This window comes from Dryobates pubescens, chromosome 30 (genome assembly GCF_014839835.1).
Source record: "Dryobates pubescens isolate bDryPub1 chromosome 30, bDryPub1.pri, whole genome shotgun sequence".
NCBI lineage: Eukaryota > Metazoa > Chordata > Aves > Piciformes > Picidae > Dryobates > Dryobates pubescens.
The window spans coordinates 612,074-625,829 of NC_071641.1; the positions used below are offsets into that span (position 1 = coordinate 612,074).

Here is a 13,756-nt window from a genome sequence, read left to right on the forward strand (position 1 = left end):
GTGGCAGTGGAAATGAACATCTTTCATTAAGGTAATTTTCATTAGTGAGTTCTGCCCACTAAGGATGACCTGGTTAATCAGATGCCATGACTCTCTGCCTGTCCTGAGTCTGTACTTGCTTGTTTGCAGATGTATTGCTGAAGTCACTGAGGTGGAGGCACCCAACAAGTCACCAGGCAAGCCAAGGGGACCTGAAAGGTTATGGTGCTGCAAATAGGATAGGTGGTGCTGGGTCATAGGTCTGCTGCTTGTTGCATGGGGGTAACATGATTAACAGACCTTATAACAGCACTTGTAATCTGTGTTTTAATTTACCTCTGTGTTACCTTCCTGAGGCCAGCTACTCTGACCTGTCAGTCCCTGCTGGGGCAAGACAGCATGAGGGCACTTATGAAGGGAGCCAAACCATCCTGCAGCTCTCCCAGGTTGGCACGGACTGCAGGAGAGAGGCTGTGCCCAGCTGAATACACAAATGGAAACATTTCCGATGTGCTTCAATTCCTATGGCCTTTAATTCTTCTCACCTAGAGGATGGCCACATTTTCACTTTCCATAAATAAGTTTCCTTTGAATAATAAGATCAAGAAAACTCTTGGATCTAGTTTGGGCTGACTGCTGCTCAGGCACCAACATCCCTCCTCCAGGGCAGGCCGAACCAACCCCTCTGCAATCAGTAATAGGAGGTTTGATGGACAAAATGCATGACAAGAGACAAATATTTAATAAAAATTGGGAAGAAAACCCAAAAATACAAGAGGCAAGATGACACCAGATTCTAACAACTCCTGCTTAGGTATCTATTTTATTTTCCATCACAAATTTTTACCACAATCCTTTTGGTAAGAATCTTACTAAACAGGTTTTGCCAAAAATTTGTACCCATGAAAGATTTAACAACTGCTAAAAAAGTATGAAAAATTAGACCTTGATTTCTGTCATGACTGAATAAAAGGAGCTTTGGATCAGGCTCTGAATGTGCACATTGTGGCAGAATTGTTATTTTTCCCTTGTGTGCTAATTGTTCTCATTCCTGCACTACCATAAACCCCTATTTATTTTGCAGTGCCCCATCCCATCAATCCACCATGTGAAGAGAAGAGGGGAAAGGAAGCAAAACCAAAACCATCTGCACTACCTTGAGGTTAGAATACGATCCTGTTACATGTGGAAATGGGTGTCAGTCCTTGCTTGTCTGGTTTTATGGGCTCAGTCCTCTGAAGTGCTAAATCCCATGGGAATGTGCTGGGGAGTGCCGAACACTTGACAGGCCTCAGCTCTCTGAGTGCTGGGAAAATACCCCTGGGGGAGAAAAAACCTCTCTCCATATTTGGAACAGGACAGAGAACTAAGCAGTTAAAAGGAAATAATACCATTCAGTGCAGAATGGCACTGAAAGGGAAAACAAGTTGGGAAAGAACAAAGGTAAGGAAGCAATTCAGCCCTGATCGTGGCTGTGGGGGCACACAGTGAAGCCTTTTTTCAACAGGACTAAATTTATCCTTAATGCGTGACATTACCAAACTTACCCCTGCAGGCTAGGTGAGTACCTCTACTGCTTTCAATGCAGCAATGAATACAGGTGAGGTAAAACAGAAGTTCCCACGTGCAGGTCTGCCCAGCGAGGCTCCAAGCACACTCTAGTTCCCTCCTTGCTGCTGCTGGTGGCACAAGCTGGCAGGATGGGCTTATGGTGCTGGCACAGCATGGCTATCCATTTATGAAGTCTGTGCCCAGGTTTTTCAGATGTTCAAACCAGGTTTGTTCCAGAGAATGCAAACTCAACAAAGATTTCTAGGGCTGGCTCCCAGGTAACATAAGACAATATAGGGTAAGTATGCCCATAGCTCAGGCATGGCTGTAAAAAAGCACTGGGGTGTGTGGCAGATTTGGCTGCCTGGGGAACAGGATAGCTAGAGGGACTATGTCCCTGTCTTCTGCTTAACAACTTAACAACTATTTGGTTAGCCAAGAGTCTCAGAAAACAAAGGAATAGGAGAGCATGATTGTCTTGCTACTGCTCCATGCAGAGATGCCAGGCCTACTTAGCGTGAGCCCCAGGCTGTGGGGTTGGGCACAGCACCTGCTTGCCAGGCACTCTGGCACTGGTAGGCAAGAGCCGGATGCTCCTGACCTGTGCTTGTGGCCCTGTGTCAGAAAGAGAGGAGTTATTTTTACTCTGCAGGCTGAAAGCATTGCTCCATGCCTGAGAGTGCTATATCTCAAGACTTCCCTGTATGAGGAGCTGTTCCACAGCTTGTGCTTGTTCCCACAGTGATTTCAGTTCACCCAAATTTAGCCCCTGCTCCTACACCTCTACTAGTCCAGATTCCATTTCACACCACCATTTCATGGACTTTACATGATCAAAATACACCTATCAAAATGATTATTTCTACTATCCAACTCTTTCTCTAAAAGGCCTGGGTGATTCCTGCTTTGAAATTTTTTTCTGTTTGTCTTGAGATGTGGAGTGGGGGTTAAAAAAGAAGATATAAATCACTAGAAATTGACAGAAGTATCATATGTAAATTCTCTAATCCACTTCAGATCAAACACATTCCCAAAAGAGAAGGTTCAGCCGCCTCCACTCGCCATGCACATCCTCCTGACTGCATCTGCACTAGCTGCAGATTCCAGCACTACATACACTGCTTTACTGTTGCTCTGTTGGAAGTTCAACCCCAAATTACAGAATAGAACAGAACAGAACAGAACAGAATAGAACAGAACAGAATAGAATAGAATAAACCAGGTTGGAAAAGACCGTCAAGATCATCAAGTCCAACACCATCTAATCAACTAAACCATAGCACCAAGTGCCCCATCCAGTCTCCACTTAAACACCTCCAGTGATGGTGACTCCACCACCTCCCTGGGTGGTCCATTCCAGTGGCCAATCACTCTTTCTGTGAAGAACTTCTTCCTAACATCCAGCCCAAACCTCCTGTGGTGCAGCCTGAGACTGTGTCCTCTTGTTCTGTCGGTGGTTATATCACCACATTAAAAAAACTATTTTCTATGCCTTTCTCTAAATACAGGAGAGCTACTCAGAAAGCGAGCAAAGGCTGCCTTTTACATACTTACTCTTTCCTACTCCAGCATTTCCTGACTCTAAACCAGTGGACACTTAAACAGTGCAGACATAAATAGGGTGGAGGGCCTCAGCCCCAGGCCAACTATGCAGCCTTTAAAATTTTCAGCACACAGACATTTTATGTCTCACCAGAAACACTCTTACAGCATTTGAGGGTCTGTAATCACCTACAGGGAGCCTGCTCCATTTGAAAACAGAAACTGCATTCCTATTTCTGACCAGTCACCTCTTATCTGCAGAGGGAATTGCTGAGGAAGGGTTATTCCCAGACCTGCCCAGGTCCTTCCGTGGAAGGCAGCAGGCTCCGACCATAAAAAGACAAAGTATCCAACATAAGAGTCACTCCTGCTGAGCTAAATTTTGCCATTCTTGTCCTGAATGGAAATACTGAATAAATTCAGGGTGAAGGCAGTCAGAAGTGCCATCCTGCCTTTTCTGAAAGTGTCTCTATCTCAGTCAGATGAGCAGCTGTGCAGGTCAGCCTACCTGCTTCCCACATCACACAAAAGGGACAGTGCCTGCAATCAGCGTCACCACTCACTCCTGAAGTAGCAATTTTATCTTAGGCAAGCTAGTGCTGTTACAGCATTGTGGCGGCTGGCTGGCCTTCTTCATGGCTTGACTGCATATTTTTCTAAGAATCTAATATATCCTGTAAGTTACTGAGGGATTAACACAATTTTTACAATGGAGAATTATTTCCTTATTCTATATGCTGCAGGCAAATAATGTCCTGTGGCCATACAAGAGAAAAACAGGAGGGCAAATACAACTATTTATGTGACTGTGACATTTTTATCACTATATAAAGAACACTGTGCTGTAAAGAATGGCCATCTGTAGAGGCCAGTAAATAAATACACTAAATAAAGCCTACTGAAGGCAATGCAAAGACACTTATTAAATTTGGTAGGTTTTAAATTAAGATCACCTGCTGTTTCAAGGAGGTTTTCCAGAATGTATCAAGCACTTAGAATCACAAATTTCAACCAGAACACATGGATCATATTCTCCTACACCCCCTGTATGCTCCTGCTCGTATATTCCTGCTTTTTTTCCAGTTTGCAATTACCTTTTATTAAGAACATTTTTAAAAGGTAAAAAGAAAGAAAGTCACCCATACTTGTCTGCAATTCATTTTGCTCTACATGAGACCAGCACACTACATTGAGCTGTAGACTTGAAGATGCATGCGAAACAGTGGCAATAAAAGACACACCATGCCATGCAGCATAGTTGTTTTCCATTAGAAGACAACTATAAACCTCTGGGTTAAGCATAGAAAGGCCATCTAGCACTTGGTTATAAATACACACTGGCAATGGAAAGCACACTACCAGAGGGAGTCAGCTATGCCAAACCTGACATTCTGACACAGCAGTCCAAACCCACACCCATGCCAATGGCACCTCGGGAACACGAATCACAAAATACCTTCAGAATCAATCGACGTCGATAAACTCTTGTAACAATTCTCTGCTCTTCACCTGAGCTTGAATCACTCTCAATCTCACTGTCACTGTCACTACATTCCTAATAAATGCAGGTTTAGTATATTTGAACAGCACATTTGCAAGACAGAACATGCTGATCAGGACTAGGAGAAGAAAACAGAAGTTATCATGGACAGTGCTTTTCCTGTCTCTGTTATGTACCTCATGACTCGCAGCTTTGCTCTTAAAGTATGTGGTGGGTGGAGGCCTTTTTGCTCCTTGTCTTGCTGTAGCTTGGTAAGCATACCAAGTGTGGAACATCCCAGCAGTTCTTAAGTCTTAGAAAATGCTATTTGGGATGCATCTGACCTGTGGAATTTCTAAATCTTACATAGCTATTAAAATTTTTTTGTACAAATAACCCTTGTCATAACATTTTACTCCCCAGAAATTAATTTCCAATGCATTGTATGGATTCACAAGGTATGGGAAATGAACTCGCTTGTAAAGAAGGGAGAAGTCACACAGAAAGGTTCAGTGGAGTATCTCCACAAATAAGATCACAAATAAGCATTCTGAGGAACTTCTCCATCTAAATGGCTTTCCTGCTCATTATTTATCTGCTTTTAAGCAGCAAAACTATAGTGTGAAGTACAATCATTCTGCACTTCCTAAGAGGGGAATTGGCAGACCTCAGCTCAGGGTGAAGACCTCAGCTCAGGGTGAGGGGAAACAGTCTGACACAAGTCTTAGGCTGATACCACAGACACATGCAGGCATCTACTCCACCCTCAAGCTCTCTGACAGCCTGTGTTTTCCCCTCTGGAACCCAAGAAGCTTCTTGGCTTTGGGGCTGAGCAGCTCTGTATGCACATGCCTGGCATAGGCCTTCAGATGTGTGAGGCAGAGGACCTTCTCACATGACGTTTGGCTGAAGAGAGCAACTTGAAAGTTAATGGGAGCCTCAAACTAATTGTAAAGTCATGAACAGGGGATATTGGTAACTGCACTTCTGCTCCTCTTTTAGAATCTAGCCCAAGACACCCCAAATATTTCTCCAAAATGATGTGCAAAATAAAAGTAGGCATAGGTGAATGAAGAAGAAAAAGGACTATATACCATAAAACATATAGGACGAGGTGACAGTATTCATCTACATGTAGAGTTTCCTGCTGTCCTCTTACACCAGTCAAATATATACACACAAAAAAATTAATGCAGCCTTATCCTGAAGAAGTAACAAAAAGCAGATGATTCCCAGAGGGCACAAGGGTTTTGGAAGAAGAATTATTTGTAATAAACAGCTTCTAGTGGTTTATTTGTGATAGAATTATGACGCTGGGAGTCACCTTGAGCACACAGGGGGCATCACCTTCTTTGGGATAAAAGACCAACTATGCTATATTCATTTAAAGACCATTGGAATCTGATGCTTGAGCAGTCATAGAAAATTATGTGGCCTATGCTGTCACTGCACTGCTTTTGTAAATTTCTGGACATGGGATGAGGCCAACACTTTGTTTCATCCACATCAGCAGGAAGCAGCCCAATATCAGTCATCTGAGTGTATGTCTTGCTGCAAACTCTGTGCCAAAACACTGACAGAGGCCTTACCCTGCAGGTGGATGACTGCTTCTTGGCTCTTTCCCAATGGGTCAAAGAAAAAAAATCTCTTACTTTGGGAAGTAATTTTTTTTGCTCCCCATTTCTGCCCACAGATAAAAATCTTTCTTTCACACTTTTTGCTTTATGGAGCATTTCTGAACAATATCTTGCAGAAAGCCTGCAGTTGGAATTTTCTTCCCATTTTTATGGCAGCATCATGAACTGGTCTTTGCTAGTAAATAAAGGATTGCCTTCAAATTAGGTTAGAAGATATTCTTGAAGAAATATCAACAAAACATTATATGCAATTCTGGCTGTCATTCTAAGAAACACAAATTTGCTTTGCACTCAGGCACTGGGAGAGACCTATGTTTAGAAATGACATTTTTTTCTGATACCAGTTTATTCAAAGATCATGTCTATAAAAAGATTTGTCATTTAGAAGATAAGATTATCACCCATTACAAATACAGTAAAAGTAGTGCAAGAACTACGCATGAGAAAGGCACATGCTTGTTCCTCCTAGGCCAGATGGGATATCCAAAAGTAAAGTGCACATCAAAGTGGATGACAACTTATCTTCTCACTGATGGGAATCCAGAGGAGAAAGTGCAGCACTGTTGCACACCCTCAGCATGTTACAGTGTGCATCTATGCTTATCTCTGTGTTTAAACTGACCAAGTTCTGCTCCAAAGCCTACCAAGACTATAGGGACTCTGCCATTTGCCTTCACCTGCCTTTTCAGAAGATTCTTAGTTATGTATTTTTTAAAGTATTCCAGCAACCAGTGAACATTAGGAAAGAGCCTCACTGCTTCAGTTGTGTCAGGAGCTAATAACAAGATAAAAGCAATCACATGCTGCATTACTGCTGAGACTGATTATGGTGCCATCCATTTAAAGAATTCTTGGTTGTATAATCAAAAGAGTAGTTCAAAATGAACTCGTTTAAACCCGAAAGATTTACTGCAGCACACCACTACCAATATTCTTATTGTGCTACAAGTGAAAAAAAAAGGCAGCTGTATCATTTAGAAGCAATTCCACTGAAAGGCCTTGATTCCAGAAGCTATAATGTCCCCCTGGATTATGCCCAGGAAAAGACAATCTCTTCAGAGAGAAGGATGCAGAAGAAACACTGCAATTCCCTTTTTCAGCCTGGGTCCCTGCCAGCCCTGTGGTCTATTCTGTGGCAGCCCTCTCACTGCAGGGGTGAGAGGTGCACACAGCTAGGAGGCTATAAACCATTCTTTGAACCAGCTTTACTTTAAAGCTTCTGGGAAATAAATACAAGCAACTGAGAAAGTTATTAAACTGTTCATTGTCAGAAAAAAACACCTTATTACTGAGGTCCTGCAGTGAATGATGTGCAAGCCAGGCAAGGCAGAAATGAAGGGCAGCCCCTCTGCAGTACTTGAAGAAGAAAGAATCACCACCTGGAAAAGTGCTTTACACATTTGGAAAATTTTTGATTCCTCTTGGCTGAATGCACTTTGAGGTTGGGATGAATGAGGCCATGAAACAAAACCCCACAAACCTAACATAATGACATTATCCCCATTTTTTTCCCCCCTGTAAACTAACAGAGTGAAAAAAAAGCAGGATAGAGGTTGAACAGTTCCATTATCTTTTTGTTCACTTCAATGTCACAGAAAGAGTGGAAACCAGTGGCAACACTAGAATTTTACTGGAAACAGATGGGAGGACAGCTGAGCTGTTTGGCACTGATTGCACAGGTGGTATGTCAGGGCAGGAATGGGGCCTGTTCCCCAGCCATGTGGAATGGTTTTGCCAGTAGCTGTTCTAACCGCTTCCAGGGCTCAGAGCCAGTCAGGCAGAGGATTATGCAGCCCTGCTTAGCTTCTCTGTCTCCCTGACTCCAACTCATTCTGATTGTACCACAGAATCTAAATTTCCACTAACTTAATTTTTTCTTAATTTATCAATAAATAGAAATGGCATAAAGAAGGCTAAAATCCCTCCTGTCACATACAACATTCCAAGTCTTTAAAAAAATTACATCAAGCAATATGTCAAGCAAGAAGGACTCCTCACAGTGATAATTACTACAGGACACACTGTACCTTCTGTTCTGACATTACTGTTCCCTCCTCCTCTTGGATGCTTGTTCTTGGCTTGCCATCCTCAGAAGTACTCCAGCTCATTTTCTTCACACTGACAGGCACAGATGTTTTGCTGCCTTCTGTTGTTGGCTTGCTAGTATCGTCCAAAGATTTCTGATATGCTGTTGATGATAATGTTTGCTGATCAGTACCAGCTGAAATTTGGGGCTTTGATTTCAGAGCTTCTTTGTCACTCTGTTTTCCCACATCATTTAAAGATTCCTGGATGTATGATTTAGTTTTCATCTCTGATGTGGATTCGGATAGGCTTCCATTTGTTTCTGGCTTCCCTGCTTCTCCTTTGACATATGAGGTAACAGAATCCCTACCTTGGTCCGAACTATAAGAAAAAGGAAAAAAGAACAGACAGTTGTTCAGTGCATGAACCACATTAGAAGGGGAAAGCACTGACCCTCCAAATGAGCCTTCATGTTCTTAGCACATACATTACAGACAGAGGAAAGTAAAATTGCTTGCAAACGCCTATTTAGTAGCCTTGTCTTCTGCATCATGGTATTTTTTCAGAAGCCATGAGAATATGGGGAACATTGGAGAGAAGGTCAAACCTTCTATGCTAATCCCCTCCCACTTGGCTGGGGAAGGAAACATGAGAAAGAAAAATACACAAAATCTACCACTTTCCGTGTATAATGAGATAACTCTGTGAGGCACTAATTCTTTAACCTGCTCCCTAACCAAGGAGGTGATGAAAGGATTTCTCACTGTGCAACTACCAGTGATGACCAAATAGTTTTTGTTATTTTCCCCTCAGACTACACTATCTGCACTCCAGTTAAATCACACCTTTTAAAAAATATTGGTATCTGAATATAAATTCTTACACAGTACAGAGTTCAATGATACACAAAGCCAAAGGCAAGGAAGGACACTACAAGATAGAAAGCTGAAGAAAATTTTGCCTTGGATTATATATGGACAGGTTTAACTTGCACTTCTGATGCCAAATTTTCTTCTCTTTCACATTTATGCTTGCTTTCAGAGAAGCACAATGACTGTAGACAGGAAAACAGTATAGCTATTTGCAAGCAAAACCCCTGCAGAAGTCAGCAAATTGAATGAATCTGTTTAGAAATGGATGTTACCTTCTTAAGGAAGTCCTTTTACTTCTAGAAGTGATCTACATTAGTCATTTAACACAATATAAAATGCATAATTACAACACTTGCTTAACATCAGTAATTGCATCAGTAGTAGACCAATTGCTTTAGAATCCTGAAAGACAATCAGCTTGCTGAAATCAATGGCCAAATTCCTACAGGCCTCCATAAGAGAGTATCTAATGTTAACTGGCACCTTAAAACATCCTGAGTCAAAGCTGGAAAAGATGTCAAGTGCTGACAGACAAATGATCATTCTGCAGATAATCATTCTTTGCTGATCACAGCTCATGCAGACCTGGCTCCTTCAATTAGTAATAAGGGAAGCCACACTCAAAACAAAGGCAGGCTGGAGCTCTTCAACCAGTGGGTATCAGGAAGGGTGAACATGGCAACAAGTATTGTGAATGTTGAAAGTGTAAGTAGGTCCAAGGCTGGAAAAGCTCATGGAAGAAAAATGCAGTGAGGATCAATATGTAAAAAACATCCATCACAGCAGGTCATTACGCTGACAGCAAATGGATCTTGGGAGAGTGCTGGAGGAAAACAGTGTCCACTCTTCTCTCTCAAGCATCCTCTGCAGTCACTACTGGGAGACAACATGTGGGACTAGACAGATTTGGTATCATCTTTCTTGCCTTCTTATGCCTTGTAACTCATCTCTTTAAAAGGGTAGTAAATCTATGTGACATAGCATGTTGGAAGTACATGGTATAAAAAAACTGTCAACTTAAAAACTGGCTTATGGAAAAAGTAACAAGTACCTGAGGGAAGGCAAAGAGGTGCAGTGAAAAGGACAACTGTTAAAAGGTACTTATGAAATAAAAGTAATGCAGTATCTTGGTTTCAAATCAGGTATGTTTTACAGTGCTCAATTGCAGTTACATCTGTGTATCACTTCACACCTCAAATACTGCATCCAGTTCTGGTGTTCCCATCATAAGAAGGACACAGAGCTACTGGAGCAAGTTCAGAGGAGGGCCACAAAGATGATCCAAGGGCTGGAACACTGCTGCTATGAGGACAGGCTGAGGGAGTTGGGCTTGTTCAGCTTAGAGAAGAGGAGACTCCAGGGGGACCTTAGAGCTGCCTTCCAATACATGAAGGGATTCTACAGGAAGGCTGGAGAGGGACTTTTCGTAAGGGTGTCTAGCAATAGGAGAAGGGGAAATGGTTTGAAGCTCAGGGAGAGTAGGTTTAGAGTATGAGGGTGGTGAGACACCAGAATAGGCTGCCCAGGGAATTTGTGGATGCCTCCTCCATGGGGGCATTCAAAGCCAGGATGGATGAGGCCTTGAGCAGCCAAGTCGAATGGAGAGACATCCCTGGCTATGGCAGGGAGGTTGAAGTAGGTGATCTCTAATGTCCCTTCCAACCTAAGCCATTCTATGATTCTATGAAAATAGATAACATGAAAAATAATATTAGCCACTAAACATAATAGAAGCATAAAGATAATAAGAATGAAATCTGATAAATATGCATTTTTAAAGACAACCCTGTCTGAGGACATACCAAATAAACAATATTTTTTAAACAGATGTATGTGTATAGAGATGTGCTGTCCCAGATTAGCAGAGGAGCAGCATTGGCACTGCTCCTGGAGGTAGAAGCAAAGTTGCTTGCACACACACACACTCTTCCACAAAGGTGCTCACCTATCATCCAAGCGATCTAGCAGGCTACCACCTGTTCTGCGTCCCGACGTTGGTGGCTCGGTGACACTTGACGAGTCAGGCTGCCAACCTGTAATTGAAGATATTTCATGTTCTGCTTGTTGAACGCCTTTAAGAATTGACCATACTTTCTCTTCCGTCATCTCCTCAGACTCAGCTCCTTCTTCCAGATGAATGTCCTCAAACAGAGATTTAAACTTTTCTTCTGTCATCTCCTCATCAATACCAGACTTTTCTCTCTCAGGCTGTTCAGTCCTTACTCCTGTTTTACTAGTCTCTTCACTTTGCCTTTGTTTTGCATCTTTTGATATCCCGCCATAGCTACCAAGATACCGTGGAAAATCCTTAAGGTCCACTTCCTCCAACTGGCTCTTGCCTATAGAAATATCTTTAGGTGTTCCTTCTCTAGGCAGTGAGAAATCGAGCTTGTCATCCAGTAAAGTGTCTTCTTCAGTCACCACTGGCGGTGCTGCTGCTGTACCATCTACTTGTTCCTGGGAGGTCACTAACACATCACTCAGTCTACTGGGAGTTCTAAGGGGTGACTCTAGGCTAGAGGTGTCACTAAAGAAATCATCCTGATGGAAAGGGGTGGGCGGCACGAAGCGCAACCCAGTGGGAGTTTCCAGTTCCACTTGAATGGTGGGGTAACCTAAGGAAGACAGCACATTTGGACTGACTGGGATGAAGCATGGAGCAACAGATAAGCAAATGTCAAATGATAAATGAGTTACATGAAGTATAAAATGTATGAGGAGGTGCAGGTGTCTAAGAACAAATGCAGTTCTGATAGATAGTTCTCACAGAAAATAAGGGCTGCCAGTGGCCAGTACAGTGAAGCCAGTTCTTTGGACTCTTCTGTACATAGTCTGTAAAGCTTTAACAAATTGATTTTGCAGCTATATTAACATTTTCAAGCTATAGCAGTTTCTCTTATGAGCATGCAATAAATCAAATGTGGACAAGGGTGGTTGTTCCTTTATGTCTAATACAATCTCTTCCAGCCATTTAGTGGAAATATTTCTTCCCTATTTTTTTTCCAATTTGTAGGTTTAATAACTAGATTTTAAAGACAGAAGTAGATCATAAGATAGGACAGCCACTTCTGGTTTTTTTTGTCAGTAGGTATTATTTGTAAAACAGGTCCACATTTTTAATATATTTTAACATAAAAATACACAATACCAGCAACACAATGTTACTAATATATATAACTCCAATTTAACCACAGATCCACAAGTATGGAATAGTTAAAAGAATGAGGAATGGAAATGGGTCCTAATGAGGGTACTAAAGAATAGTAGATCTAAATATACAGCAGGGTAAAAGAAAACTAAAAGAGGAAGTTAACAAAGGGATAAGAGAACACACACACACACAGTGGAGAGCTATATGAATATTTCAGGTACAGTAAAGTTATACAGGCGAGAGGACTGTGGTGAGTAAGGAGATCTTGGTGATCTTGGAGAGTGAGGTGATCTTGGTGACATAGGTACAATCAGATACACTGACCAAATAAAGAGAAAAAAGAAAAATTGATGAAAACAGGAGAAAAACACACAAAAGGATTAATCTGAATATATATACAAAAACGACAACAAAATCTGAAGTTTGCATTCTGGCAAACAACAGGTTGGGTAACCTAGGGAAGGAAAAAATACATGTGGTGGGGTTAACTTGACATTGTGCTGCCTGTGAAGGGAGGTGCACTAAGAGGGCTTGGGTTTTCTTTCCTGAATCAGCTGAGAGAAAGGCAAAGGTGGTCTGGTCTTGGTGAGGAAAGGAAGCTTGAGGAAGGTGCAGAGAAGAGGAGAGACAGAAAGCAACTGCAGAGAAGCATTTGTTTTTTCTCTTAAAAACACTGATGCTACTATTAAAAGGTGCAAGCAACATTTCAAGAGCAACTTTCTTAAAATGTCAACAGAAAATTATTTCTGTAATGCAATGATTCAATGATCAGCAATGCTGCTCAGTAATGGAGCTACACTGAGCTTATTTGCTCTAAATGAAGACAATCCTGCTAAAATACAGAGAAAGCCCAATACACACTCACACAAATGGAAAAAAAAAGGAAAAAAGGAAAGGTTATTACAAAAGAAAAACCTAAGGAGATGTTTATAATAGATGTGACCAAAAAATCAAAGCAAAGAATGGAGCAACCCAGTGCCTGCTAACTAACATTTAAAAGAAGAAGACACATCTAGTATTTATCATTATGTCGAAGATGCTAAGTGTATCAGTGGCAACCCTGTTTTGCACATGGAACTAATTTATCCTTTTAGCTATCTGGAAATTAACCTGCACAATACTGTTCTCAGTTGGGACAGCTTCCACATGAAAACTATTACACACTAATATACTCTATGCAATTACTAGGCTCTTTTCCCCCCACCCCTTGGTCTTTTTTTTCCTTTTGCAAGAATCTTACTGTTACTTATCTAGACATGGAATCAAAGGATATGTGTATTTCCCAGGTAACTTGGAAAGCACACAATATGAAGTACTTAAAAATAGCTATTTTTGTATGCCTCCAACCACAATTATTGCAGAAGAAAAGCATTCCAGTCTTATCAACTGATACTGAGGCTGGTGGGAATAAGCTCACTGAGGCATGTGTTTGTAACATCCTTGAGATATTATTGTGCAACCTACATATCATACTATAAGTGCGCTCTAGGAGAGAAAAAACCCACACCCTCCTCACAGT

General features: G+C 41.6%; 1 protein-coding gene across 3 annotated transcripts in view; it reads right to left on the minus strand.

The window, feature by feature from the left end:
* Positions 1-13,756, minus strand: part of ANK3 (ankyrin 3) — a 209,755-nt gene that overhangs the window by 11,108 nt on the left and 184,891 nt on the right. The window contains exons 42-44 of one of the 3 annotated variants that reach the window (XM_054174589.1): positions 11,032-11,701; positions 8,217-8,595; positions 4,529-4,627 (exon numbers count right to left, since the gene is read on the minus strand). In XM_054174589.1, coding sequence (XP_054030564.1) covers positions 4,529-4,627; positions 8,217-8,595; positions 11,032-11,701 — 1,148 coding nt within the window. The remainder of the gene's footprint in view (positions 1-4,528; positions 4,628-8,216; positions 8,596-11,031; positions 11,702-13,756) is intronic. The other 2 variants (XM_054174591.1, XM_054174590.1) reach the window with 2 other exon arrangements.